General features: G+C 41.9%; 2 protein-coding genes across 2 annotated transcripts in view; one reads left to right on the top strand and one right to left on the bottom strand.

Annotated features, from left to right (window-relative positions):
• The window catches only part of LOC138948130 (receptor-type tyrosine-protein phosphatase F-like), a 9,231-nt gene extending 5,703 nt beyond the window's left edge, over positions 1-3,528 (bottom strand). Inside the window, exons 1-3 of the mRNA XM_070319642.1 lie at positions 3,406-3,528; positions 2,112-2,215; positions 678-888 (exon numbers count right to left, since the gene is read on the bottom strand). Coding sequence (XP_070175743.1) covers positions 678-888; positions 2,112-2,215; positions 3,406-3,460 — 370 coding nt within the window. The 5' untranslated portion in view covers positions 3,461-3,528. The remainder of the gene's footprint in view (positions 1-677; positions 889-2,111; positions 2,216-3,405) is intronic.
• A 2,923-nt stretch (positions 3,529-6,451) lies between these two features.
• LOC138948131 (uncharacterized) lies at positions 6,452-16,048 on the top strand. Its single transcript, XM_070319643.1, has 4 exons — positions 6,452-6,683; positions 8,248-8,456; positions 8,916-8,978; positions 15,521-16,048. Exons 1-4 carry the CDS (start codon positions 6,580-6,582, stop codon positions 15,967-15,969), a joined length of 825 nt encoding a protein of 274 aa, XP_070175744.1. The 5' UTR covers positions 6,452-6,579; the 3' UTR covers positions 15,970-16,048.
• The last annotated feature ends 10,136 nt before the right edge of the window (positions 16,049-26,184 follow it).

The raw sequence follows: 26,184 nt of genomic DNA on the forward strand, positions 1-26,184 counted from the left end.
CTCACAACACTGTGCTGGGTGGAAACCCTGAAGACAACAAGCATAACTCACAACACTGTGCTGGGTGGAAACCCTGAAGACAAGCACAACTCACAACACTGTGCTGGGTGGAAACCCTGAAGACAACAAGCATAACTCACAACACTGTGCTGGATGGAAACCCTGAAGACAACAAGCACAACTCACAACACTGTGCTGGGTGGAAACCCTGAAGACAAGCACAACTCACAACACTGTGCTGGATGGAAACCCTGAAGACAACAAGCACAACTCACTACACTGTGCTGGGTGGAAACCCTGAAGACAACAAGCACAACTCACAACACTGTGCTGGGTGGAAACCCTGAAGACAACAAGCATAACTCACAACACTGTGCTGGGTGGAAACCCTGAAGACAACAAGCACAACTCACAACACTGTGCTGGGTGGAAACCCTGAAGACAACAAGCATAACACACGAATAGAAAAACCCACCAAATATCGTAAAGCCCAATATTCATTGTGCGAAAGCGACGTCGTGAAGTCTACATCAAGACTCTCGCTGCACGAAGCTTTCACACTAAATTGTCGTTAAAAAGACTTTGAGAAGTTTTCGCATAGTCCACTTCTGGCTCTATGAAAAAATACCTTTTTTTTCTAAGGTATAATCCCTTTTCTGTTTATGATTGGCACTCACGAGTAGGTCTGGTGGAGAACGTGCCCGTGGCTACCTCCTCCTGCTTAAAGTAGGTGACAGGCGCCTTGAGCTTGTACTGATAGGTCCTCCAGGCCTGCAGGCCCGTCAGCCTGAGGAAGGTCTGGGAGGACTCCAACTGGCGTGAGATCTGCGTGCTGCGTAGCACGGGCTGGCAGTCTCCTATCTGGCTCAGGTGGAAGGTGTGGCTGATCTGTTCACACGGAAACATATTGCACAGCAACATTTAGATTGACAGTGTCAGGCGGTATGTGGCTGATCTGTTCACACGGGAACATATTGCACAGCAACATTTAGATTGACAGTGTCAGGCGGTATGTGTGGCTGATCTGTTCACACGGGAACTTATTGCACAGCAACATTTAGATTGACAGTGTCAGGCGGTATGTGGCTGATCTGTTCACACGGGAACATATTGCACAGCAACATTTAGATTGACAGTGTCAGGCGGTATGTGTGGCTGATCTGTTCACACGGGAACATTCCACAGCATCATTTATATTGACAGTCTAGAGCGAGGATAATGACGTCATCTTTTAAAGAAGATTGATAAAGTATAAATGGACACTGCTATGTATCGAAGGATACATGTTTATTCATCAAAAGCCCCACAATGATGTGCATGGCAAAAGTTAAAAAAACAAAAAAAAAAGAAGAGAAAAACAAAAAGGAAGTGTTCCATTTCTGCAAACATTTCTTTACTACGTTCTGAAGTGCATAGTTTTACTAGCAAAATAGGCACACATGATAAATACATCACAAGTGTTCGTTTGAACACTAGTAAACACTATGTCAGTATGTGTTCTACTTTTGCCAGTAGAACTACGTGTTCAAAAGATAAATACTTCCGTTTCCATACTAAGTATTGGTCGTTCTCCCGCCAACCTCTGTATTAACGTTAGAAGCGCTAATCGTCCGTGAGTGTGTGTGTGTGTGTGTGTGTGTGTGTGTGTGTGTGTGTGTGTGTGTGTGTGTGTGTGTATTTATTTGTGTGTGTCATTTGTTTGCTAGTGCGTCTGTGTGTGTGTGTGTGTGTGTGTGTGTGTGTGTGTGTGTGTGTGCGTCCGAAGGCGTGTGTGTGTATCCGTCTGTGTGTGCGTGCGTGTGTGCGTGTGTGCATACGTGCATGAGTGTGTGTGTGCTTGTATGCGTGCGTGTGTGTGTGTGTGTGTGAGTGTGCGTGTGTGCATGCGTGTGTGTGTGTGTGTGTGTGTGTGTGTTTACATTTAATTGACTTTAGAGAGAGAGAGAGAGAGAGAGAGAGAGACAGACAGACAGAGAGAGAGAGACAGAGACAGAGACAGAGAGACAGAGAGAGAGACAGACAGAGACAGACAGACAGACAGACAGACAGAGACAGCCAGCCAGCCAGACAGCCAGCCAGCCAGTCAGACAGACAGACAGGCAGTGTCTCACCTTGTAGTTCCATGACAGTGCCTGTGCAGGGGAGATCACCCAGGAGACCTGTACCTCCGAGTCGCTGACCTGCTTGTGTTCCACAGAACGGAACACCTGGCCTCCTGTCAGTCATCATCAACACTTGAGACTTCATCGACACAAAAGTTTGCAGTGTCTGTACGAAACACCGTAGACGAAGAAGAGGAGGAGGAGGAGTAGGAGGAGGAAGAGAGAGAGAGAGATATAGAGAGAGATAGATAAAGAAATAAAGAGAGAAAGAGAGAGAGAGAGAGAGAGATAGAGAGAGAAAACTCAGAACTCAGAACTTTATTACATAAGGAGAAAGGTTTTAGGCATAGCCTAATCTTCCAACCTGTCCTTGGATATATATATACAGAGAATAATTGTAAACGTAAGCAAAAGACTACAGAGAGAGAGAGAGAGAGAGAGAGAGAGAGAGAGAGAGAGAGAGACACAGAGAGACAGACAGACAGACAGACAGACGCACAGACAGACAGACAGAGAACTCGGAACTCAGAACTTTAAGGATAAAGGTTTTAGGCTTAGCCTAATCTGTCAACCTGTCCTTTCAACATAAAGTCATCAGAGAGAGAGAGAGAGAGAGAGAGAGAGAGAGAGAGAGAGAGAGAGAGAGAGAGAGAGAGAGAGAGAGAGAGAGAGAGAGAGAGAGAGAGAGAGAGGATATATTATATATCGTTATGCTCTAGATACCGCTAGATCTACTTTAACGCGGGTGAAATATTAGCACAGAATCACTGGGAACCTTACACATCGTTTTGCTTCCCTGCTAGATCTAACTGAAAGAGTGTAGGAAAAGTCCAAAACTTGACACAAAGGGAACGTACAGAACATCATGATCTATATAAAGACTAAAGAGCTTTTTTGGAGGCATTTCAAGAAGAAAAAGAAGAACCCGAAACAGGAGGAACATGTGAAGAAGAACTAAGACTCGGTCAGAGCACAGGCGGAAGGTTTCTTTTCTTTCTTTATTTGGTGTTTTAAATTTAACGTCGTTTTCAACCACGAAGGTTATATCGCGACGATAAAAAAAAAAGGGGTGGGGGGTGGGATAGAGCCACTTGAGGCGGAAGGTATCGTTCACTACACCAACACAATCATAATAAGTCTTATTATGATAGTGTTGGTGCAGTAAAAGATACCTTCCGCCTTTGGTCAGAGCACAGGCGTCAGAGGAGAAAGACTCAAAAATGGACCACTCAATCTGCAGACTTCATACTTGTCTGAGGTTTTCGCCCTGAAAACAAAAGAACGGTACATAAAGTCGACTTACCCTGCACACACGCAAGCCCTGAACTACAGAGCAATACAATCCAAATGTAAAACATGGTCCATTATTCAAAACGTCAAAGCCATGGGTGGAATCGTAATTTTACATTTTAAACGCCATCTTGTATTAGTGTGACGGCCTTTTTACGTCATCAGTCGTCAATATTTCTTTTCGCCGGAACCACCCGAGACATGTTTTGGTGATCGGGATTGTTCGGGAAAAGTTATGTGGTTTTTATTTGCAATTTCCCATTTCGCAGTGCGAGTTTGTTTCTCTCTCTGTGTATACCACTGTCTGTCTATCAGTGTTTGTCTGCCTGTTTTGTCTGTCTATCTGTCTGTCAGATAGTCTGCATGTCTTGTCTGTCTATCTGTCTGCCTGTCTTGTCTGTCTGTCTGTCTGCCTGTCTTGTCTGTCTTTCTGTCTGCCTGTCTTGTCTGTCTATCTGTCTGCCTGTCTTGTCTGTCTATCTGTCTGCCTGTCTTGTCTGTCTATCTGTCTGCCTGTCTTGTCTGTCTATCTGTCTGCCTGTCTTGTCTGTCTATCTGTCTGCCTGTCTTGTCTGTCTATCTGTCTGCCTGTCTTGTCTGTCTATCTGTCTGCCTGTCTTGTCTGTCTATCTGTCTGCCTGTCTTGTCTGTCTATCTGTCTGCCTGTCTTGTCTGTCTATCTGTCTGCCTGTCTTGTCTGTCTATCTGTCTGCCTGTTTTGTCTGTCTATCTGTCTGTCAGATAGTCTGCATGTCTCTATATCTCTCTCTGTGTATCTGTATAGATCTGTATCTGTATCGGTGTATGTCTGTCTGTCTGTCTGTCTCTCTCTCTCTCTCTCTCTCTCTCTCTCTCTCTCTCTCTCTCTCTCTCTCTCTCTCTCTCAAATTAAATCCATTCCTGATTTAATTAAAATGCAATTCAGTGAAACTTCCTTCAAGGAACTCTACATGCTGTTTCTCTTAAACTGTGATAATATTCATCATTGTTTGATTTTCATAATGCATTTTGAAATGTCTTTTTAATTTTTTGACATGTTAATTATATAAATTGTATTGTAATTAACTTAACTTCTATTTCTTCTTGTTATTAATCGAGTTACCCTCAATGGGTGAGGGCCGGATGAAAAAAAGCATGTATACATTGCTTATTCTGTTACCCTCGATAAATAAATAAAGTTCAAAGTTCTCTCTCTCTGTCGCGTGTGCACACACACACACACACACACACGCACACACGCACACACACACACACTCGCTCACTGACACTCACACACGGATAAACAATGACATAAACGTCAGTATGTTCAACCAAAAGAAGGGTTATATTTGACATGCAAATCATCGTGTGGAGATGAAGGAAGAAAGTAAATGTTATCGGTCATGGCGTAGATTATTCCTGGCAAATCACGCCTTTGTTCAGCGAGATGAGGTGCAAATATGCACACGCAGACAGATGCATGGCATGATGACACTAATCGCAAAGGGTATATCTTCTTTTCTAGTGTCTTTTCAAAGAACAAGAGGTGTCAAGTATCTCTTTATGATGTGTCGAATATCACAAAAATAGGCGTAAAGTAATAAGTGGATACCCTTCACCTCGTTTCCGTGTGCGTCAACGATTGGAGATAATGATTTTTTTATTTTTTTATTTTATTTTCTGTCGAACTTCATAAAACACATATATAAACTAACAACCCGTACCACGCATGTAGTCGCCTCGTATTCTAGAGGTTGCGGGGAAAACCGAGTTGGCCCTACGTAAACGAGACAATGTCGTCATTGTTCTCGTCTCAAGTGCACGCTGTCAGTATGATACCCCGTTTGGCTAAACCCGTTCGTCCCCATGAGGAGAGGGGGGTGGGGATGGGGGGGGGGGAGCGTTCCGTTTGGTTTATAACGGCTAATAGCCTGGCAGTCGGAGGCAAGGACTACGACATCAAAGGTTATATATAATATGTTCCGTGCTTATCATTCGGTTGTTTATTAACTGTTGTGCTGCTGAGCAATATTGAGCTATCGCAGCGCTCATCACATGCTTTGACACGGCTTTCAAAAACCGTTGTTTTGTCCATGCTTGCGTGCGTGTGTGCGTGCATGAGTGAGCGTTTGTGTGTGCGTGCATGAGTGAGCGTGCGTGTGTGCGTGCATGAGTGAGCGTTTGTGTGTGCGTTCGTGCTTGTGCTTTTCCACGTGTTCGACCACCTGTCGCACCTCAATCCCCCTGTCTGTCTGTCTGTCTGTCTGTCTGTCTGTCTGTCTGTCTGTCTGTCTGTCTGTCTGTCTGTTTGTCTGTCTGTCTCTCTCTCTCTCTCTATCTATCTCTCTCTCTCTCTCTGTATGATGTTCCAAGGACATCGATCTACAATCCCCCCCCCCACCCCCCTCCACAAACCCCTACCCTCAACTCGCTGTATTGCTGATGAAGCGATTCCCATTCCGGACCAAAGAAGATAATGGTCAAGGAGTAAAAGATTGTGCAGACGATTTGGCTCCTCCCCTCACATGTGGCCAGGTTTTACATGTTTTTTTGTGTGGCTTCCCTTCAATTGCACACATACACAAAATCAAAAGTCACAAATTGATCAGTAAAATATGTAGGAGGAGGGAGGGGGAGTAGGAGGGGGGAGGGGAGCGGGGGGGGGGGGGGGAGCTGCAAATCGGATACAGTCGATAGAATCGGCAAAATTGGATATGATCTGGCTGAATCGGAAAAAGGGGATATGAGTTGGGTACGACTCGACTAAAGTCAATATGGGTTGGGTCGAATCGGGACAAGCTGGCAAGACATTTGGATGAATCTGTTCGAGTCGGCTCGAGCTATCTAAGGCTTGCATTTGTCGTTGTTCAGTGCGTACACATCCTGTTTGCTCCCCGCAGAAAGGCTGACGTATTCAGGATTTGCCTTCAACAGTTAAGCGTAATCTTACCTCTCAGCTGTCGCCAAACTGTAGTTCAAACACACATACGTTAGCAAAAACAAGGTGCAATTAGCGAGATAAGGTCCACGTTCTGAACAGCCATTGGGTTACATCTATAACCAACGCCCTCGTGTGCCACGAGAGTGACAGTCTAATAAATTACTTACACTGCTATATACACTAACAGACGTCGGATGCAGTTCATTGTCAGGACATCCTACTTGGAAAAGACGGCGATACATCAACCAGGAGGAAACACACGTGAAGATGGGAACAATTACAGCATTGTTTTTGTTATGCCTGGCTGCATCGATCTTCAGCTGCGCAACACTGGAGACTGAAACACTGTCCTCCGATGAACGACTGAAACGGTAAATATATATTCTGTGAGATTTTTTACTGCTACTTTAACAGTTCATAGTTACTTTCCCCATTGCATTGATTGGAAGTGGGTTTTTTTGTAAGTCTCTGTGCACAGAATAAGCTCCGCCATTCGTATTTATCTCTTTGAAATTATTTTGTTTCTTTTACTGCCCTTTGGAAACATCTTTGAGCAAAACACGTTCATATAAAAACAATTGATTGGCATCGTGTGTCAAGTTATCTTAGTTAGCCCTATCGTATTTGTTATTTGTGGCTTCAACACTCCTTGAACAGACACGTTCACTCTTGAAAGAGTCTATCATTTTTACGAGGGGTAGACTCTAGCCTTAAATCAGATGTGACTTTGAAGACTAAAGGGGCAGTCACATGCGCGATTCAATCGTGAGATTTACCCTATCACACGGGCGACTGAGTCTTAGAAAACAGCTAAGACAAAGCTACGACTCAGTCTCATGAGATTCCCTCGTAGGTTTGAGCTTTAGAACTTGTTCTATTCTTGCGAGCCAGTCGTAGGGCAATCGCAGCGCAGAGCCAATCAGAACGCGTCGTTTCGGCCTTCACGCCGTTACTTGAAAAAATGGCGGACAGCGACTCTTCGTCGATTCAAAACTTTTTGGAAGAACCATATATAAAGGAGACGTTTTAGGCGTGTAAAGCGGTCGGGAACCATTAGTTGCAACTGTCTGGGAACTTAATTTTTCGCAAAGGCATTATGCCGAAAGGTACTTTTCAGAAAGGTAGAGCGATGTTCGAACATTAGCGTCTACTCTCGCACAGCCGTGTTCACTGTGACACGTCACTTCCGCCCCGCTCGCGTGGAGTTATCGTTAGTCAATCGTTCCTCGTGTGACGGGTCAATGGCCTACGATGTGATCTGCGATCGGCTCAAGATGGAATCGCGCGATTGAATATTAACGTTTGAATCGCCCGTGTGACTTTAACTTAATTAAAGAACCAATATTTCCAGGGTTTACTCTGACTGTAAACAAGATGTTTGCGCACCAGTCGTTCAAAGGGTTGTGTTGTGCTGAGGTTTTTAAGTGTGTTGCATGGAGGTAAATTCCCTATAAATGTTCCTGAAGGCCAAGAAGAACCAGACATAACCTACTTAATTGGTCTAGTTCGTAGAATGTGCCTATATGCCATCCATCTTTTGTAAACCATCGTGTAAGACCCCACAAGTCTTTTACATTAGTTAAGGGCATCCTTTCACTTAGACACATACCAAATGTCAATAGCCTGTCTGTGTCATGTGCGAAGTAGCTTGTTCGGCATACCCCCTTCTTCCAAAAAAACACACACACACGGCCCACAATATCTCAGATCACCACAACAGCTACATAATTATTTCAATTTGTTGTCACAACGCATCCGAAATACCTTAAAATCAGTGTTTGAACGTTCAATCATTCGCATAAAACTTAAAGTGTGCAACTATAATTATAGACCGCGCACACACAGACTACATAGAAAAACAGCAAGACATACACATGTAGATAAAATAAAATAAAAACAGTTGTGTAACGTGTGTGTCATTTATTCTGTACACAGCAAAGAGAATATCTTAGATGTGAACCAGCAGTCCGATGATATTTCTGCGCACGAGCTCTCAGAACGTTCACAGCAGAAGAAAAGCATTACAACGGCTGACCAACAGGCAGACGAGATGGAACAGCTCAGACGCTCATTGCGCTCACTGGAGGACTGGAGGACTAAGTCAATAAAGGATACACTACGGACCAAACGGGATACATCCGCTGGTATGTTTAAAGAATTAGTAGTTCTTTCCTTGCTATTTACATCCAATCGAGACGAGGGTGTGATGGTGGTGGTTGTGGTTGTGTGTGCATGTGTTTATTGAACATAAAATTGCTTGTAAGTGGCAGGCAGTTTAGCAGTTTTGTCAATGCAAACTTCAATCAGTGTGAACTGATAATAATTTATAAGTATACATAAAGTGCTTTTTCTGGTTTTTCAAAACGAATTTACAATATTTCGGGTGTGGCAGTGTATCAAAGTATCTAATTTAATATATTTTGGCTACGTAGAATACTTTTAATAATAGTTATGTTGGAAGTTTTTATATGTTATAATTTTCCGTTTGTACATCATTGTTTATTTGAGCATGTATTTCATAGATTCTTTTTGAAGTAGAGTAAGCTCTTAGAACTATATTCAGGTTTTTACCAGAGAAATATTCTTGTTATTGATATTTTCAGGCTCCACTTTCGTTCGCTGGGGGAGGAAGAGCTGTCCTAATGATACCTCTGAGGTCTATGTCGGTGAGTGAATATCACATACAGAAAAGTGGTAGTAAACTAGAACAACTTACCAGTTTGCGCTTTGTGAAACATATTATATTGTAAACGTCTTCAGATTTGCCAGATGTGATGTAATTCATCTGGTCGCGTACTGAGAAAGATTCAAAGCACTAAGGTTTAACGAAGGGTGCAGTCTACCCCCAAGAACAGGAAATAAGAGTTGAAATACAATGTAGATCACACGCCTTATTGACGTGTCCCAAAGAAGAAAGGTAGACATATGGTTACACAGTGTATGCCAGTTTAAGAAATAACTGTGAGAGAAGCGGATACACCCTGGATGACTGACGATATTAAACGGCTGATTGATTAAAAAAACAAGAAATTCCTCCGAGGTAGGAAAAACACCTCCGTCAAAGGGAAATAACCTTCTCAGTTGGTGGCAGTGACTGAGTGAGAATGGTTATTTCCCTTTGACCATTAAGATGTCCCTCTATAAGTCCTTGTATAATTTTAATCCACCAATAACTCCCAAACCGTGTGTTTGACTGGTCCCAATTTTTGTAAGGACCGTCTCAGGAATGTATAGAACCTGTTCACCAAGTTTGGTGACGATCGGTCCGTTCATTCTTGAGATCTATATGCGAACACAAACAAACAAACAAACAAACAAACAAACACATCGACCGAAACCTATACACACCCCTATACCGGGGGTGTAAAAAGAAATTCCTCCGAGGTAGGAAAAACACCCTCGTCCTTACCATTCTGACTGCCACCAACTGAGAAGGTATGTCCCTCTATAAGTCCTTGTAGAATCTTAATCCACCAATAACTCCCTAACCGTGTGTTTGACTGGTCCCAATTTTTGTAAGGACCGTCTCAGGAATGTATAGAACCTGTTCACCAAGTTTGGTGACGATCGGTCCTTTCATTCTTGAGATCTATATGCGAACACAAACAAACAAACAAACACATGGAGCGAATCCTATACACACCCTATACCGGGGGTGTAAAAAAGATACACACATCAGCAAAATTATTGAATTCTGTTTGGATTTGGGATTTTTTTTCTCCAAAAAACGAGCAAAACATCAACTGATGTTATTCGATTGAGGAAAGCAGAATGTTTAAAAGAATTAGATAATCGTGTCAGTTCACTAGATTGTTTTGGTAATAAAGATTGGTGGAAATTGGAAAAGTCCTTTATGTCACGCAAAGGTATGTCTTCAAATGTATTTCCTACCATCGAATATAATGGCCGTGTTTATTATTCCACTGTAGAAAAAGCAACAGTATTTAATATTGTTTTGTAAAACAATCTGTTTTGATTTATAATTAGTTTTAATGTCCTCTTAGGACCAATTTGCCTATCTTGGGACAGGTAGAGTTAATATGCTATATGGGGGGACAAAACACTGGTCAGACATGCAAACCGAGAACACATAATATGATCGTGTTATAGATCTGGAAGTCTGTTGTTGCGTTATTTCAAATAAAACAATCGGTATTGGATGATGACGATGATGAAGTTTCTGAAGTTAGAGAACAGAATACCACCATTGATTTTCTGATTGTTGATGTTGCACATCTTCACATGTTGAAGAATCTTGATCTACGCAAAGTCTCAGGTCATGATTTTGTGGCAAATAGAGTTCTGGCTGCATGTGCAGATATTGCAATGCCGCTCACTGCTCTATTCAATAGATCCCTTGAAGAAGTTAGAGCTCCTGCAATATGGAAGATAGCTAATGTAATTCCGATATATAAACAAGTCGCGAAAGGCGAAAATACAATATTTAGTCAAGTAGCTGTCGAACTCACAGAATGAAACTGAACGCAATGCCATTTTTCAGCAAGACCGTATACTCGTAGCATCGTCAGTCCACCGCTCATGGCAAAGGCAGTGAAATTGACAAGAAGAGCGGGGTAGTAGTTGCGCTAAGAAGGATAGCACACTTTTCTGTACCTCTCTTTGTTTTAACTTTCTGAGCGTGTTTTTAATCCAAACATATCATATCTATATGTTTTTGGAATCAGGAACCGACAAGGAATAAGATGAAAGTGTTTTTAAATTGATTTGGACAATTTAATTTTGATAATAATTTTTATATATTTAATTTTCAGAGCTTGTTTTTAATCCAAATATAACATATTTATATGTTTTTGGAATCAGCAAATGATGGAGAATAAGATAAACGTAAATTTGGATCGTTTTATAAATTTTTATTTTTTTTTACAATTTTCAGATTTTTAATGACCAAAGTCATTAATTAATTTTTAAGCCACCAAGCTGAAATGCAATACCGAAGTCTGGGCTTCGTCGAAGATTACTTGACCAAAATGTCAACCAATTTGGTTGAAAAATGAGGGCGTGACAGTGCCGCCTCAACTTTCACGAAAAGCCGGATATGACGTCATCAAAGACATTTATCAAAAAAATGAAAAAAACGTTCGGGGATTTCATACCCAGGAACTCTCATGTCAAATTTCATAAAGATCGGTCCAGTAGTTTAGTCTGAATCGCTCTACACACACACACACACACACACAGACACACACACGCACACACACACGCACATAAACCACGACCCTCGTTTCGATTCCCCCTCGATGTTAAAATATTTAGTCAAAACTTGACTAAATATAAAAAGGTGAAAAGGAATTATGTTCAAATTACCGACCAATATTACTTCTTAGCTGTGTGGGTAAAGTTATGGAAAGGTGTGTACAATGTCCCGTGTTTGCTTATTTGAAGGAGTATATAACCTGTTGACACCAGTTCAGTCAGGTTTTATTCCATGTGATTCAACTGTATATCAACTCATTTGTTTGTATAATGATATATGCAAAGCTGTTGTATAATGATTATATGCAAAGCTGTTGATGATAAGATAACGTCACAGGCGATTTTCTTTGACGTGTTAAAAGCTTTCGACAGAGTTTGGCACAAGGTTTTGATGAAAAAGTTACACGCTATTGGCATAAGGGGACAGTTGTATTTTTGGTTTGAGAATTATTTGAGGGAAAGAAAACAGTTGTGGTGAAAGGTTGTAAGTCAGAGTTTTTGCAGGTTTCTGCGGATGTTCCTCGAGGGTTAGTATTAGGACCTCTCCTTAATTCTGATTTATGTAAGATTGCAAATTGGGCGATTAAATGGAAAGTGAAATTAAATCAGTCGAAAACAGAGTTAATATCCTTTTCCGGTCAAAGATGTATACAGAAATTTCCCCTTGTTTTTGGCGATGTAGCCCTCATAGAAAAAGAAAGTCATAAACATTTAGGTGTTATTTTTCAAGATAATTGTAAATGGGCCTTACACATACAGTCTATTGTGGCAACTTGTCGAGTACTTGTGGCTTGTTTAAAATCTTATAAATATAGGCTCAGTCGAAGATCCCTAGAAGCAATGTATGTAGAGGTTACATGCCGAGTCTCAGTGATTATCAAAAATAATGGTCGAAGTTAGCGGATCATGAAAAATGCGAGCTTTAGCGAGCTTTTTCATGACCGCGAACTGAGACCATTATTTTTGATAATCACTGAGACGAGGTGTGTAACCTCTTTATTCCTCCTTTCTTCAGTTATTCAAAGAAAAGAGGAGGTTTTTTGCGAAAGTTTGATCGAATCCTATTCACTCAACCAGTCAACCTGCGCAGGCGATCGATTAATGCGCGGTTGTATAGTTCCGTGCAAATCATTCCATTCTGTTAACACTTCTTGTCAGTTTTCCTATTTTGGACTAAAATCAAGTACACAGATATGCTGTTATTCTGCTGTGGCGGCAAAGGCAGATATTGTGTGTTCTGTATATGTTTTGGTATCGGTTAGGATAATGTTCTTTCGTCAAATGGGACTAGCAGACGAACTTTTGCACCCGTGTTCCAACGTTAAAAACTGTATGAAGTTAAGTTTTCTGGGGAAAATAGTGTATGAAACCGCTTTATGTTGTTTAAATTGATGAGATGTGTGCATTTGGTTGCGTGTGATCTGTTTATTAAATGAAATATTGTTGAAAACTGACCGTCGGATTGCAGTCTGTTGTCGAAGAAACTGAGTGAAAAGAAGGGGAACTACTCTTGTCGCTAGACAAAGTATGAGTTACTTGCCTTGGGAAATTGCTTGTGATGAACGTCTGATCTAGATTCAGAAAACAACCGAACTCATGGATTTTATATGGAGATTCATGTGTTCAGGCCTGTAGTTGTTAATTTAAATGCGGTATGTTTGTATTGTTTGCTCCAGAGATGTATACTTCGTACATTAGAGCGTTCGGAACTTTTCAGTCGCAAAAAGTAGTACCGAAACAGAACAGCTTCTCAACCCATTGCACTATCGAGGATTCAGGCTGTTGCTGGGTCGTTATTTGTTTGGTTGCTGGGTCATTATCGAAAAATAACTACCCCTACAAGTTTACAGAGATAAAGAAGCAGAGGGGGGAATAAAAATCTTTTATTTTACCTCATTTTGATTATTGTGATGTTGTGTGGGATAATTGTACAAAAAGGTATTGACACAGATTGTTTTTGATACGGAAATTAGGTTTTTCTAATTGTTCTCGTTTTTGTGTTTTGTTGTTGTTGTTTATTTCCTTAAATCCACGCCTCCCCTTCTGTCTGTTAAATATGTTCTTTTTTCAAAAAGATTTGTTGCCATAATTTGTAAATCATATCCCGCCATGTACTAACAGGTATGATTATGTGAGCGCTCATTATAAGTTTTAAACTTGTTGTGCTCCTTTGTAAACATGTTGTATTATCATGTGTGTGTTTATGAATAACATACTGTTTAAACCAAAGGTAGACAACATATTTAAATCAGGTATTTAAGCTCGAAATTTGTATTTTTTTCTCTATTTAATTTGACTAATTTATTAAGTGGTGAGTCTGGTACTAAAGTATGATACCCAATATTCCAGATTTGTATCTTATTTTATAATGTAAGGCTTAACGCTTCCTTTCTTTTTATTTATCTCGCCTAAACCATCCCTGAGCTTAAATAAAAAATCATCCCCCTTGATTATATTAAAATCTTTATCTCAAAAATAACTTCAAAACCCTTGTTACATTTAGTCAAGTTTTGACTAAATGTATTAACGTAGAGGGGGGAATCGAGACGAGGGTCATATTGTGTATGTGTGTCTGTGTGTGTGTGTGTAGAGCGATTCAGACCAAACTACTAGACCGATCTTTATGAAATTTGACATGAGAGTTCCTGGGTATGAAATCCCCATGCTTTTTTTTCATTTTTTCGATAAATGTCTTTGATGACGTCATATCCGGCTTTTCGTGAAAGTTGAGGCGGCACTGTCAAGTTCTCATTTTTCAACCAAATTGATTGAAATTTTGGTCAAGTAATTTTCGACAAAGCCCGGACTTCGGTATTGCATTTCAGCTTGGTGGCTTAAAAATTAATTATGACTTTGGTCATTAAAAATCTGAAAATTGCAACAACAAAAAATAATCTATAAAACGATCCAAATTTACGTTCATCTTATTCTCCATCATTTTCTGATTCCAAAAACATATACATATGTTATAATTATTTGGATTAAAAACAAGCTCTAAAAATTAAAAATATAAAAATTATTATCAAATTTTTTTCCAAATCAATTTAAAAACACTGTTTTCTTATTCCTTGTCGGTTCCTGATTCCAAAAACATATAGATATGATATGTTTGGATTAAAAACACGCTCAGAAAGTTAAAACGAAGAGAGGTACAGAAAAGCGTGCTATCCTTCTCAGCGCAACTACTACCCCGCTCTTCTTGTCAATTTCACTGCCTTTGCCATGAGCGGTGGACTGACGATGCTACGAGTATACGGTCTTGCTGAAAAATGGCAGCTACTTGACTAAATATTGTATTTTCGCCTTACGCGACTTGTTTTTGTTGTTGTTTTCGGTCTTATTACTCTCAGAACTTATCACACACACACACACACACACACACACACACACACACACACACACACACACACACACACACACACACACACACACACACACACACACACACACACACACACAAATCTTCTCACTTTTACCAGGGGGTACAATCCAGCCCTTTTAAACAAGATAGAAATATTACCGCAGATACTTTTGAAGTTGTTGTGTTTTATGTTTCGCATTGTTGATTTAATTGTAATTGTATTAGGGCAGGGAAATAGCTCAGTCGGTAGCGGCATTGGCTTCAAAACCAGTCGACGCTATCGGCATGGATTCGATCCCCACTTTCGGCTTGGGATTTATTTCCCAGGGTCAACTTTGTGCAGACTCTCCCCGGTGTCCGAATACCCCTGTGTGCACGCATGCGCACGATAAAGAACTTTAGTTCACAGCGAAAGTATCAGGGCTTGGAAACATGATAACACTCATGCAGTTTAGAAAAAAAAAGGATAGCGCCGTACTGTATGGCAGCTCGCTTTCCCCAGGGAGAAAGCAGCCCGAATTTCCATGAGGGTAACCTCACTGGACTATATGAAAACTTATCCTTTTCCGAATTTCAATGTTGACTGTATTTTGAGTTTGCGGTTGGAGATGTCCGATTCCTGTGTTTTTACAGGTGTAGTCGGCGGAAAATGGTATCAACAGAAAGGGAGCGGCACAAACTATTTGTGTTTGACAAAGTCGCCCCAGTTTGACTTGGTGGCGGTTCCGGGTTCGGTGGGCCAGCTGTACGGCACTGAATATGAACTCACAAGCTCTCACAGCAACCATGACGTTCCCTGCTCCGTGTGCCTGGCTCCCAAGTCCGCCACCATCATGGTTCCTGGGACCAAATACTGCCCCTCTGGCTGGACGCGACAGTACTACGGCCATCTTGTGTCGAATGACCAATCTTACTACGCTACCGAGTACGTGTGCCTGGATTCCGCCCCCGAACACGAAGATCACGGACACGAAAATAGAAACGGAGCTCTGTTCTACTACGTGGTAGCCAAGTGCGGAGCTCTCCTCTGTCCTCCATACCGGGACAACAAGGTGGTGACGTGTGCTGTCTGTTCCAAGTGAGCACGTGAGTCACAGAAACCCTGGCTGAGCACCGATATCTTTCCGCGTTGTTCTCGAGAATAAACAACCTTGCATCAAAGTCCCCTGGTTTTCTTTATTCTTTTGTCTGTTTTCCTGTAGGCTTAAAGGCCCACCCCGCCCCGTGAAAACAGTTCGTCCCAGATCGGATCAGGCTTGTACTTGGGATAAGGCCATCCCCCCCCCCCCCACTTGGTCATATACGAAGAATGAACAACCTGGGAGCTTTCAATCAATCAATCAATCAATCAATATGAGGCTTATATCGCGCGTATTCAGTTCTAAGCGGAGGGATTTAAAAAAAAAATTTTATGCAATTTATATCGCGCACATATTCAAGGCGCAGGGATTTATTTATGCCGTGTGAGATGGATTTTATTTTTTTTACACAATACATCACACATTCACATCGGCCAGCAGATCGCAGCCATTTCGGCGCATATCCTACTTTTCACGGCCTATTATTCCAAGTCACACGGGTATTTGGTGGACATTTTTTATCTATGCCTATACAATTTTGCCAGGAAAGACCCTTTTGTCAATCGTGGGATCTTTAACGTGCACCCCCAATGTAGTGTACACGAAGGGACCTCGGTTTTTCGTCTCATCATCCGAAAGACTAGCACTTGAACCCACCACCTAGGTTAGGAAAGGGGGGAGAAAATAGCGGCCTGACCCACTTTCTGTGTACAGTGGTCTTTTTTTGTAAGAATACATTTTGTTAAAGGCGCTGGTGCCTTTTTGGAAAATAATTCATAACAAAATTCCAACTCACCGCAGCAAGCAGTCAGGGTGTTCCTTGTTGTATGTGACCAAGTGGAGGGATGGTTTTATCCCACGTAAAAGCCTGGCTAGATCTAACACCGTGAGGCGAACTGTTTTCACGGGGCGGGGATGTAGCTCAGTCGGTAGCGCGCTGGATTTGTATCCAGTTGGCCGCTGTCAGCGTGAGTTCGTCCCCACGTTCGGCGAGAGATTTATTTCTCAGAGTCAACTTTGTTTTCAGACTCTCCTCGGTGTCCGAACACCCCCCGTGTGTACACGCAAGCACAAGACCAAGTGCGCACGAAAAAGATCCTGTAATCCATGTCAGAGTTCGGTGGGTTATAGAAACACGAAAATACCCAGCATGCTTCCTCCGAAAACGGCGTATGGCTGCCTAAATGGCTGGGTAAAAAACGGTCATACACGTAAAATTCCACTCGTGCAAAAAACACGAGTGTACGTGGGAGTTTCAGCCCACGAACGCAGAAGAAGAAGAAGAAGAAGAAGAAGAAGAAGTGTTTTCACGAGGCGGACTGGGCCTTTAAGTTTGCAAGCCATCTTGGAAGTGAGGGAACTAGGCATCTGATTCTTCTTGTTTTCTGTATGTTTGTCTCTGTTTCCCTTGAAGTGTTTATTGTAAGTTGATACCACGTTGGTACCATGGGTGTGGCAGAAAGACACACACAACATACAATTCTTCAAGTCAAAAGGGGTTTATACTTCGTTTGTTTTCTAAGAGCTGCAGCAGAATAGCTTGGTGTGGTTCCTGGAGTATAATAATAATACATTGTTACCATTTCATTGCACCACGTGACTCTTTTTGACCAATCAAGACTGTTTCTAGGTGACCCACTAAATGTTATCACGTTCAGGCTGGGATCCTATTTATTTATCACTCTCAAAATAACAAAGACAAACTAACATTTTGAATAAGAAATATTCAGGATGGCTTATTATAATAAATGCATGTTTGCTTCTTTTATTTTTATTTCTTTATTTTTTAACAATAATACGTTTTCTCGAAATGTCTGGTATGGCTTTCTAACAGTAAGTATAGAAGAAATAACTCGTAATATTTGATGACTTAGAATATTTTTTGCTCTACATCTTCTGACAGTCTCTTCTATGTTTTCTTCATTAGCTGCTAAGGATATTGAAACTTAACTATTTTGACAAATAATTAAAATCTAAACAACATATGATGAATGTGGGTGAAAACAAAGTGGAAAACCAAAAGAGATCGGTAATCACCGACGGGCGCTGTGGCGGGGTTGTAAGACGTCGGCCTCTTAATCGGAAGGTCGAGGGTTCGAATCCCGGCCGCGGCCGCCTGGTGGGTTAATTGTGGAGATTTTTCCGATCTCCCAGGTCAACTTATGTGCAGACCTGCTAGTTGCTTATACCCCTTCGTGTGTACACGCAAGCACAAGACCAAGTGCGCACGGAAAAGATCCTGTAATCCATGTCAGAGTTCGGTGGGTTATAGAAACACGAAAATACCCAGCATGCTTCCTCCGAAAGCGGCGTATGGCTGCCTAAATGGCGGGGTAAAAACGGTCATACACGTAAAATTCCATTCGTGCACAAACACGAGTGTACGTGTGAGTTTCAGCCCACGAACGCAGAAGAAGAAGAAGAAGAAGGTACTCACCAACACAAAGACGGCACAAAGACAAGGTCGAATGTTCGCCTATGGAGGCTTTTTTCGGGACAACGAATACACAGGAAAACAAAGAGCAAAAGCAGCACAAAATCAAAAATGGGTTACAATATGGAGAGAAACATAAAGGGAAAGAACTTAACTCACAAAAAATAAATTTCGGGGGGTGATCGAAGTAGAAAAATAAGAAACGCACAAATTGTCCAAATAGAAAGGATAACAATGGAAATAATATCAATGATAAAATAAAAAATAATAAGGATTGAAAATAAGTTATTAATAACATTAATATGACACAAACCCCCCCCCCCCACACAAAACCACACACACAAACCAACATACAGCACACATACACACTCGTACATATACGGCGAATCAAAGTTGTGTTGGTAATTGTGAGCGCGTTCGTTTGTATCACATCTAAGCGCCTGTGTCGATTAAGCTTCGTTGGAAGACAACTAATAATACTATCGTATTGCACGTGTGTGTGTGTGTGTGTGTGTGTGTGTGTGTGTGTGTGTGTGTGTGTGTGTGTGTGTGTGATGAGCCATAACCAGAAAACTACCTCGATGGAATTCAGGCAATCTTCGACGAAGCCCGGATAATGCGATTACATTTTAGCTTGGAATCTTGAAAATTAACTTGAAGGTTCCACGGTATCTCCCACATATTCACAAACTACGGAAAATTGTGCACACTACAAACAAACAACAAGTCGCGTAAGGCGAAAATACAATATTTAGTCAAGTAGCTGTCGAACTCACAGAATGAAACTGAACGCAATGCCATTTTACTCGTAGCATCGTCAGACCACCGCTCATGGCAAAGGCAGTGAAATTGACAAGAGCGGGGTAGTAGTTGCGCTAAGAAGGATAGCACGCTTTTCTGTACCTCTCTTTGTTTTAACTTTCTGAGCGTGTTTTTAATCCAAACATATCATATCTATATGTTTTTGGAATCAGGAACCAACAAGGAATAAGATGAAAGTGTTTTTAAATTGATTTGGACAATTTAATTTTGATAATAATTTTTATATATTTAATTTTCAGAGCTTGTTTTTAATCCGAATATAACATATTTATATGTTTTTGGAATCAGCAAATGATGGAGAATAAGATAAACGTAAATTTGGATCGTTTTATAAATTTTTATTTTTTTTTTACAATTTTCCGATTTTTAATGACCAAAGTCATTAATTATTTTTTAAGCCACCAAGCTGAAATGCAATACCGAAGCCCGGGCTTCGTCGAAGATTACTTGACCAAAATTTGAACCAATTTGGTTGAAAAATGAGGGCGTGACAGTGCCGCCTCAACTTTCACGAAAAGCCGGATATGACGTCATCAAAGACATTTATCAAAAAAATGAAAAAAACGTATGGGGATTTCATACCCAGGAACTCTCATGTCAAATTTCATAAAGATCGGTCCAGTAGTTTAGTCTGAATCGCTCTACACACACACACACACACGCACGCACATACACCACGACCCTCGTTTCGATTCCCCCTCGATGTTAAAATATTTAGTCAAAACTTGACTAAATATAAAAACACAGTCACATGTGTTACTTTTGGAACCAGGTTCCCTCCCCTTTACCTGCGCTCTATAATAAATGGAAGCAAAAACGTTCACCGTTGAATGCGCAATATTCCACGACCTGCGCCCGTGTAAACGTGTGTGTGTGTGTGTGTGTGTGTGAGTGTGTGTGTGTGTGTGTGTGTGTGTGTGAGTGCGCGTGTGTGTGTGTGTGTGTGTGTGTGTGTGTGTGTACATGTGTGCATACTTGAGTGTGTGCGTGTGAGTGTGTGTACGTACATGTATGTATACGCATGTATGCGCGCGCGCGCGCGCGTGTGTGTGTGTGTGTGTCTTTTCAAATGATGTTTTGTTCGTCTAAATCCTGACCTCGATTCTCTTGCGGGTCTGGTGATCCTCAAGGTTCCTCGATGTATTCCTGCACACACACACACACACACACACACACACACACACACACACTCGCTCACTGACACTGTGTGTTAGTGTTAGTGTAAGTGTGGTGTGTGTGTAGTGTGTGTGTGTGTGTGTGTGTGTGTGTGTGTGTGTGTGTTTGAATGTGTATGTGTGGGTGTGTGTGAGAGAGAGAGAAAGAGACAGAAAGAGAGAGAGAGAGAGAGAAAGAGGGAGAGAGAGATGCAGAGAGTGTGAGAGGGAGACAAAGAGACAGACAGAGACAGAGAGAGAAAGAGTCAGAGAGTGTGAGAGGGAGAGAGAGAGAGACTGACAGACAGACAGACAAACAGACAGTGAGAGATACAGACAGAGAGAGAGACAGAGAGAGAGAGAGAGAGAGAGAGAGAGAGAGAGCGAGCGAGAGAGAGAGAGAGGGGCAGAGAATAGATCCCTGCGCCTTGAGTCCGAGTCTGGAGATACGCGCGCGATATAAGACTTCATATAACCAGAGACATAGATAGAATGTCTCTGATATAACATAGAGAATGTGAGAGGGAGAGAGAGTGACATATTGCCATGAAGACACAGCGACATGCAGTGACAGAGACAGCGAGAGCGACTGAGAGAGAAAGAGACAGAGATACAGAGCGAGTAGTACAGAGAGAGAGAGAGACAGAGAAGGTGAGAGAGAAAGAGACACACACACACACACACACACACACACACACACACACACACACACACACACACACACACACACACACACACACACACAGATACAGACGTGACAGTGACAGAGACACAGAGCGGGTTGTCCAGAAAGAGAGAGGGACAAAAAGATGGTGAGAGAGAGAGAGAGAGAGAGAGAGAGAGAGAGAGAGAGAGAGAGAGAGAGAGAGAGAGATTGGATTGGATTGGATTGTTTAATTGTGTAACCAGTGATTTGGTTTTTACAATGGTAAAAAAAAGAGAAAATGTACAAAATCAGCATTTCACGTAATCGAATCAAATGTATATACATGGTGTTAAATATTTTTGGCAGTTGCTTGCTAATATAGTCACCTCACAATATAGATATATACATCGTAGCAAACAGTGTATCAACCATGAAAACTTTCTGGTAACGGTAATACCGAGGGGTACATTTTCCATGTCACGAATCAAACATCAAGTCTCTTCTGCCTGAGAGAGAGAGAGCGAGAGAGAATTTGAATTTGAATTTGAATTGAAATTTATTTTACGAGGGTGACAGAATAAGCAATGTATACATGCTTGTTTTCATCCGGCCCTCGCCCATTGAGGGGTAACAAACCAGAAGAAATAAAAGATAAGTTTAACTATAGTACAAATAACATATTTACCATAATTAACATGTCAAGCAACCAATAAGACATTTTAAGATGCATTACGATTCTTTAGCAATGCTTGAAAATTATATATAACAGAGAAATATGTGTTTGTAAATAATCCTTCATGAATTATATATCATCATGTTTTTTCAATATAATCAGAGAGTACAGTTATATTTTGCCAGCTGCTTGATAATATTTCATATCCCATGACCTCCCTTCTTTGTCTCTGTTACTTCAGTATGGGTATATATGTTGTATTTTTATAGCTCAATAAATACATCATGGACTCCAAAAAATATATGATAGTGCAGATTCCGATTTGGGCAAAGGACTACTTTCCTCCCGACCTTTGACCTCGCGCCGAACAATGTGACACATTTGTATGAAGTTCTAAAATCGTATTGCACGGCTCAGAAAACCATATCAGTTGCACGCAAAAATGAATCTCAGAACTGATCTGATGTATGAGATGCAATAAGCAAAAGTTTCTTTCATTATGAAAGCAATGCAGGTCGAAAAAAACGAACATTCAACTTACAAGATAACCAGATGCTAGCGAACCAAAACAAAAACACGAGTACCCTCCCCTTGCATCGTTAGCAGACGACTTTTGAGAATCTGTCGGTAGTGTGTTTTGGTGTGCGCCTTCAGCTATCAAACATCGGCTGTTTCACGTGTTTTGCGAGCAAGTCTACTCTTTTGCCTGGCTCTGCAGTAAGTCCACATATTTTTCCGTAATCCAGTCATATTCCTTCAAAATGCAATCAATCGGCGGTGACAGATAAGTTCATCCATGCAAACACACTCGCAAAACAGTTTATCACGTAGATACATTTCAAATAGGGAGCAAATGGTTAAATCTAAACCTACATATTTGTTACCTAAAATTTGCTTCTCTGTCAATAAGCCTAATTACACACGTTCGAGAAAAACAACGTGGAATCGATTCTGAATCGAGTAAGCCAAATGGGTCCCAAACCCGTTTCGCCCGTTCTGCCGACCTGAAACGCAAAACAAAAGAATTGTGCGCTTCAACTAAATTAATTTCTATTCGACTTCATTACTTTCTTGCAATTTATGAACCTTTACTTAAAGCTTTTAAATGGTCTGAAAGTGTGTTACCGCGTACTTATCGATGCACTCATTCGTTTTATTTTTTCAGCGACGGCCACTTAGTTTAAGGTTGCAAAAGGGCTAAGTCTCGCTGGCAACAGTTTTACCCTGCACAGATCGCAACAGTGCCGCTAGTAGTCTACACTTTGTGTTTGATGGTAGAATGGGATATACAGATTACAACACTCGTGGTTTTTTATATGGCTTGTATTTCAGTCAAGACCCAGCGGGAATATCAATCGAGAGCCACTCGCCAGAGGCTCGTGTCTCCCGATGATATTCATCCGCTGGGTCTTGACTGAAATACAAGCCATATAAAAAGCCACTCGTGTTGTAACCTATACTTATAAGTTTTGTAAAAGAAACAGCATGTAATATTCCTTGAATGAAGAGAGAGAGAGAGAGAGAGAGAGAGAGAGAGAGAGAGAGAGAGAGAGAGAGAGAGAGAGAGAGAGAGAGAGAGAGAGAGAGAGAGAGAGATCATTGAACTGAATTGAATTGAGAGAGATTCACCCATTTTCATTCGTGAGACCTTTTTTTGATGGCCGCAGAAGCGGTCATGTACTTGAAATGGTTGGGAAAGGTGACCTATGGCCCGTCGTTGTTACCTTGCTCACGAGATCAGAATTACTTTTATTTTGTTTTGTATTTCCCTCCTGGTGTATGCATTTTCACAACTTTTCTTTTTCATGTGTCATACACGGTGTCGATTGGAAAAACGTGCACTCGAGAAGATTTTCACTTGAAAAACAACAAAAAACAACAATGTCCCTTTCAACCCGTATTGGGCCCCACATGATGTTTATAGAGAATGCTACATGGTTTGCTGTGTCGTACCAGATTTACACGAGTGTTTTTTTAAAATATTGTACTTACGTGGGCCCAACCAAACCGCTTCTTTTATGAAAACACAGCTTCGACCATTGTTGATTTTAATCAACCATTGTTCTTATCCTCTCTATGCTTCATCCCGGTGACCTGCAAGTGTCACTATCTGCACGCATTCGATCTTCTCACTGAGCCTTTTTGTGGAGTCCGATCTTGTGAAAAAAGCAGGTAACACGACCTTGGTGCAAATACAAGATGACACGCTTGACTTATTGTCCCCCAGGTACGGATATATCCGTACCCACTCATATGGCTCTATCTGACCATAGACCATTTATCCTGGACCGCCAACTAGCTCTCTCTCCGCTCTTTCTCTCTATTACGAGGTAGCGGCCTCTCGCATTTAGGAACCTACGCTTACATGGCCTTTCAGAAATCAGGGGGATGTCATATCCGGTGTCGATTGTAAACATGGACGAAGTTGCCGAGGTAAGTTCTGAAAATGCTAAAATAAACTCAGCTAAAGTGCATATGGAACATGTTTTTCGATGAGTTTTGTTAAGTTTAGTTTGGAGTTTTGGAAAATCCAGTTCATTGTCACCTCCCATTGTCACAAATAACTGGAGCGTGCTTTCTTGTCACTGTCTTCGAATCGCTGTCCTTTCAAACCGGACGCTAAGCGCCCCTGAAAGTCGAGCGTCGTAACTTCGAAGGGTCACGTGACGAGTTGGCGGTCCAGGATATTTGGTCTATGATCTGACCAAGTACAGATATATTAGCTTCCTGTAACGTCGATCTAACGCCTGCATTCCAGCGTGTTGATACACAGTTACTACACAGTTACTAAAATTCTGAGTGACCTGCTGCAGCACAGCTGGTCTCGGCTAAAAAAAACCTGTGTCAACCTGGGTGGGGTAGAAAGCGTTAAAGTACCATGCTAGGTGGCGTAATTTACGTTTTACCTTGACACACTCACGCACACACACACACACACACACACACACACACACACACACACACACACGCGTGCGCGCACGGGCGAATGCACGCACACACAAGTATGCACAAACGTTTGCACACGCACACACACACAAGCACATATCCACACACACACATATCCACACACACACGCAAACACATATGCAACACATACATACATACATACATACATACAAATATACATACATGTACTTACGTACGTATGTATGTATGTATGTATGTATGTATGTATGTATGTATGTATGTATGTATGTATGTATGTATGTATGTATGTATGTATGTATGTATGTATGTATGTATGTATGTATGTATGTATGTATGTATGTATGTACTCATACGCACACACACACACACACACACACACACACACACTCACACACACGTACGCACGCACGCACGCTCTCTCTCTCACACACACACACACACACACACACACACACACACACTCTCACACACGTACGCACACACACGCACGTACGCACTCTCTCTCACTCACACACACACACACACACAAACTCACACACACACACAAACATGCACATACATACACCTAGACACAAACAGAGACAAACACACACACACACACACACACACACACACACACAAACACAAACACACACACACACTTGACTCTTCACCAAACCAAAACACACACTGTCCACATCTTAAAAGTCTGCAGTGTCAGTGCAGGTACTGTGCTGGTCACAGTCCGTGTCTGTCTTCAACACCCTCAGTTCTTCCTCATGCAGGTTGGCCTCAATGCCCTGCCCTTGTCCACCTGCACCGTAGCTAACGTCCAGCCACTGGAGAACTTTCTCTTTCCGGACTACCCCAGCACGAAGACACGACCTCAGCAAGCTCTCCACCTTGTCCGGAGGCCACTTGTGGATCTCGGAGTTGATCGAACGGATGGTTTTCTGGATGCGTTTCTCCATCCTGCGCTCTCTATGACTGCCCCACACGCTGTTGAGTCTGTAGAGGAAAGGGTTTAGCGTGGAGTTGAAGGGAAGTACGAAGAGCGCTGCCCACGCGTTGACTTCACCGGGGATTGGCACGCCGCCCAGGAAAACCAGCAAGCCCATGAGACCGATGGGGAACCAGCAGAGGAAGTCCGTGACGATGATAAGCATCAGCCGGGAAGCGATGGTCATGTCTTGGTGATGCGGGTGGTTAGACATGCGGATCCTTTTGATAGCCCAGAAGATCAGCACCTGACCTGTCCCGATGACAATGAAGAGGATGAAGTTGAAGACGATGAATATTGCGAAGGCGTAGCGTTGGCCAGGGAACTGGTTCCTGGTGATGGGCAGCGGCAGACAGAATCCGTTCTGACCATAGAACTCCATGTTAACCCCTAGAGGGGGGAGGGCCAGAATCAACCCTAGGAACCAGGCCACCACACAAGCCACGGACGCGGACCGATTCGTCATATGGAAGTGGGCCTTCAGAGGAAAGCATATGACCAGGAGACGGTCAATTGTTATGAGACAGACGAAGAATGTTGACACCTCACTGGACAGAAAGGCCAGGACTCCCGCTGTCGTAC

This window comes from Littorina saxatilis, linkage group LG15 (assembly GCF_037325665.1).
Source record: "Littorina saxatilis isolate snail1 linkage group LG15, US_GU_Lsax_2.0, whole genome shotgun sequence".
Classification (NCBI taxonomy): Eukaryota; Metazoa; Mollusca; class Gastropoda; order Littorinimorpha; family Littorinidae; genus Littorina; species Littorina saxatilis.

What these genes read in the sequence shown, in the direction of transcription:
- LOC138948131 (XM_070319643.1), top strand. Translation starts at nt 6,580, where the DNA reads ATGGGAACAATTACAGCATTGTTTTTGTTATGCCTGGCTGCATCGATC. An exon ending in CAAACGGGATACATCCGCTG is followed by an intron (nt 8,457 to 8,915) that starts GTATGTTTAAAG and finishes TGATATTTTCAG; the next exon opens with GCTCCACTTTCGTTCGCTGG. An exon ending in TACCTCTGAGGTCTATGTCG is followed by an intron (nt 8,979 to 15,520) that starts GTGAGTGAATAT and finishes GTGTTTTTACAG; the next exon opens with GTGTAGTCGGCGGAAAATGG.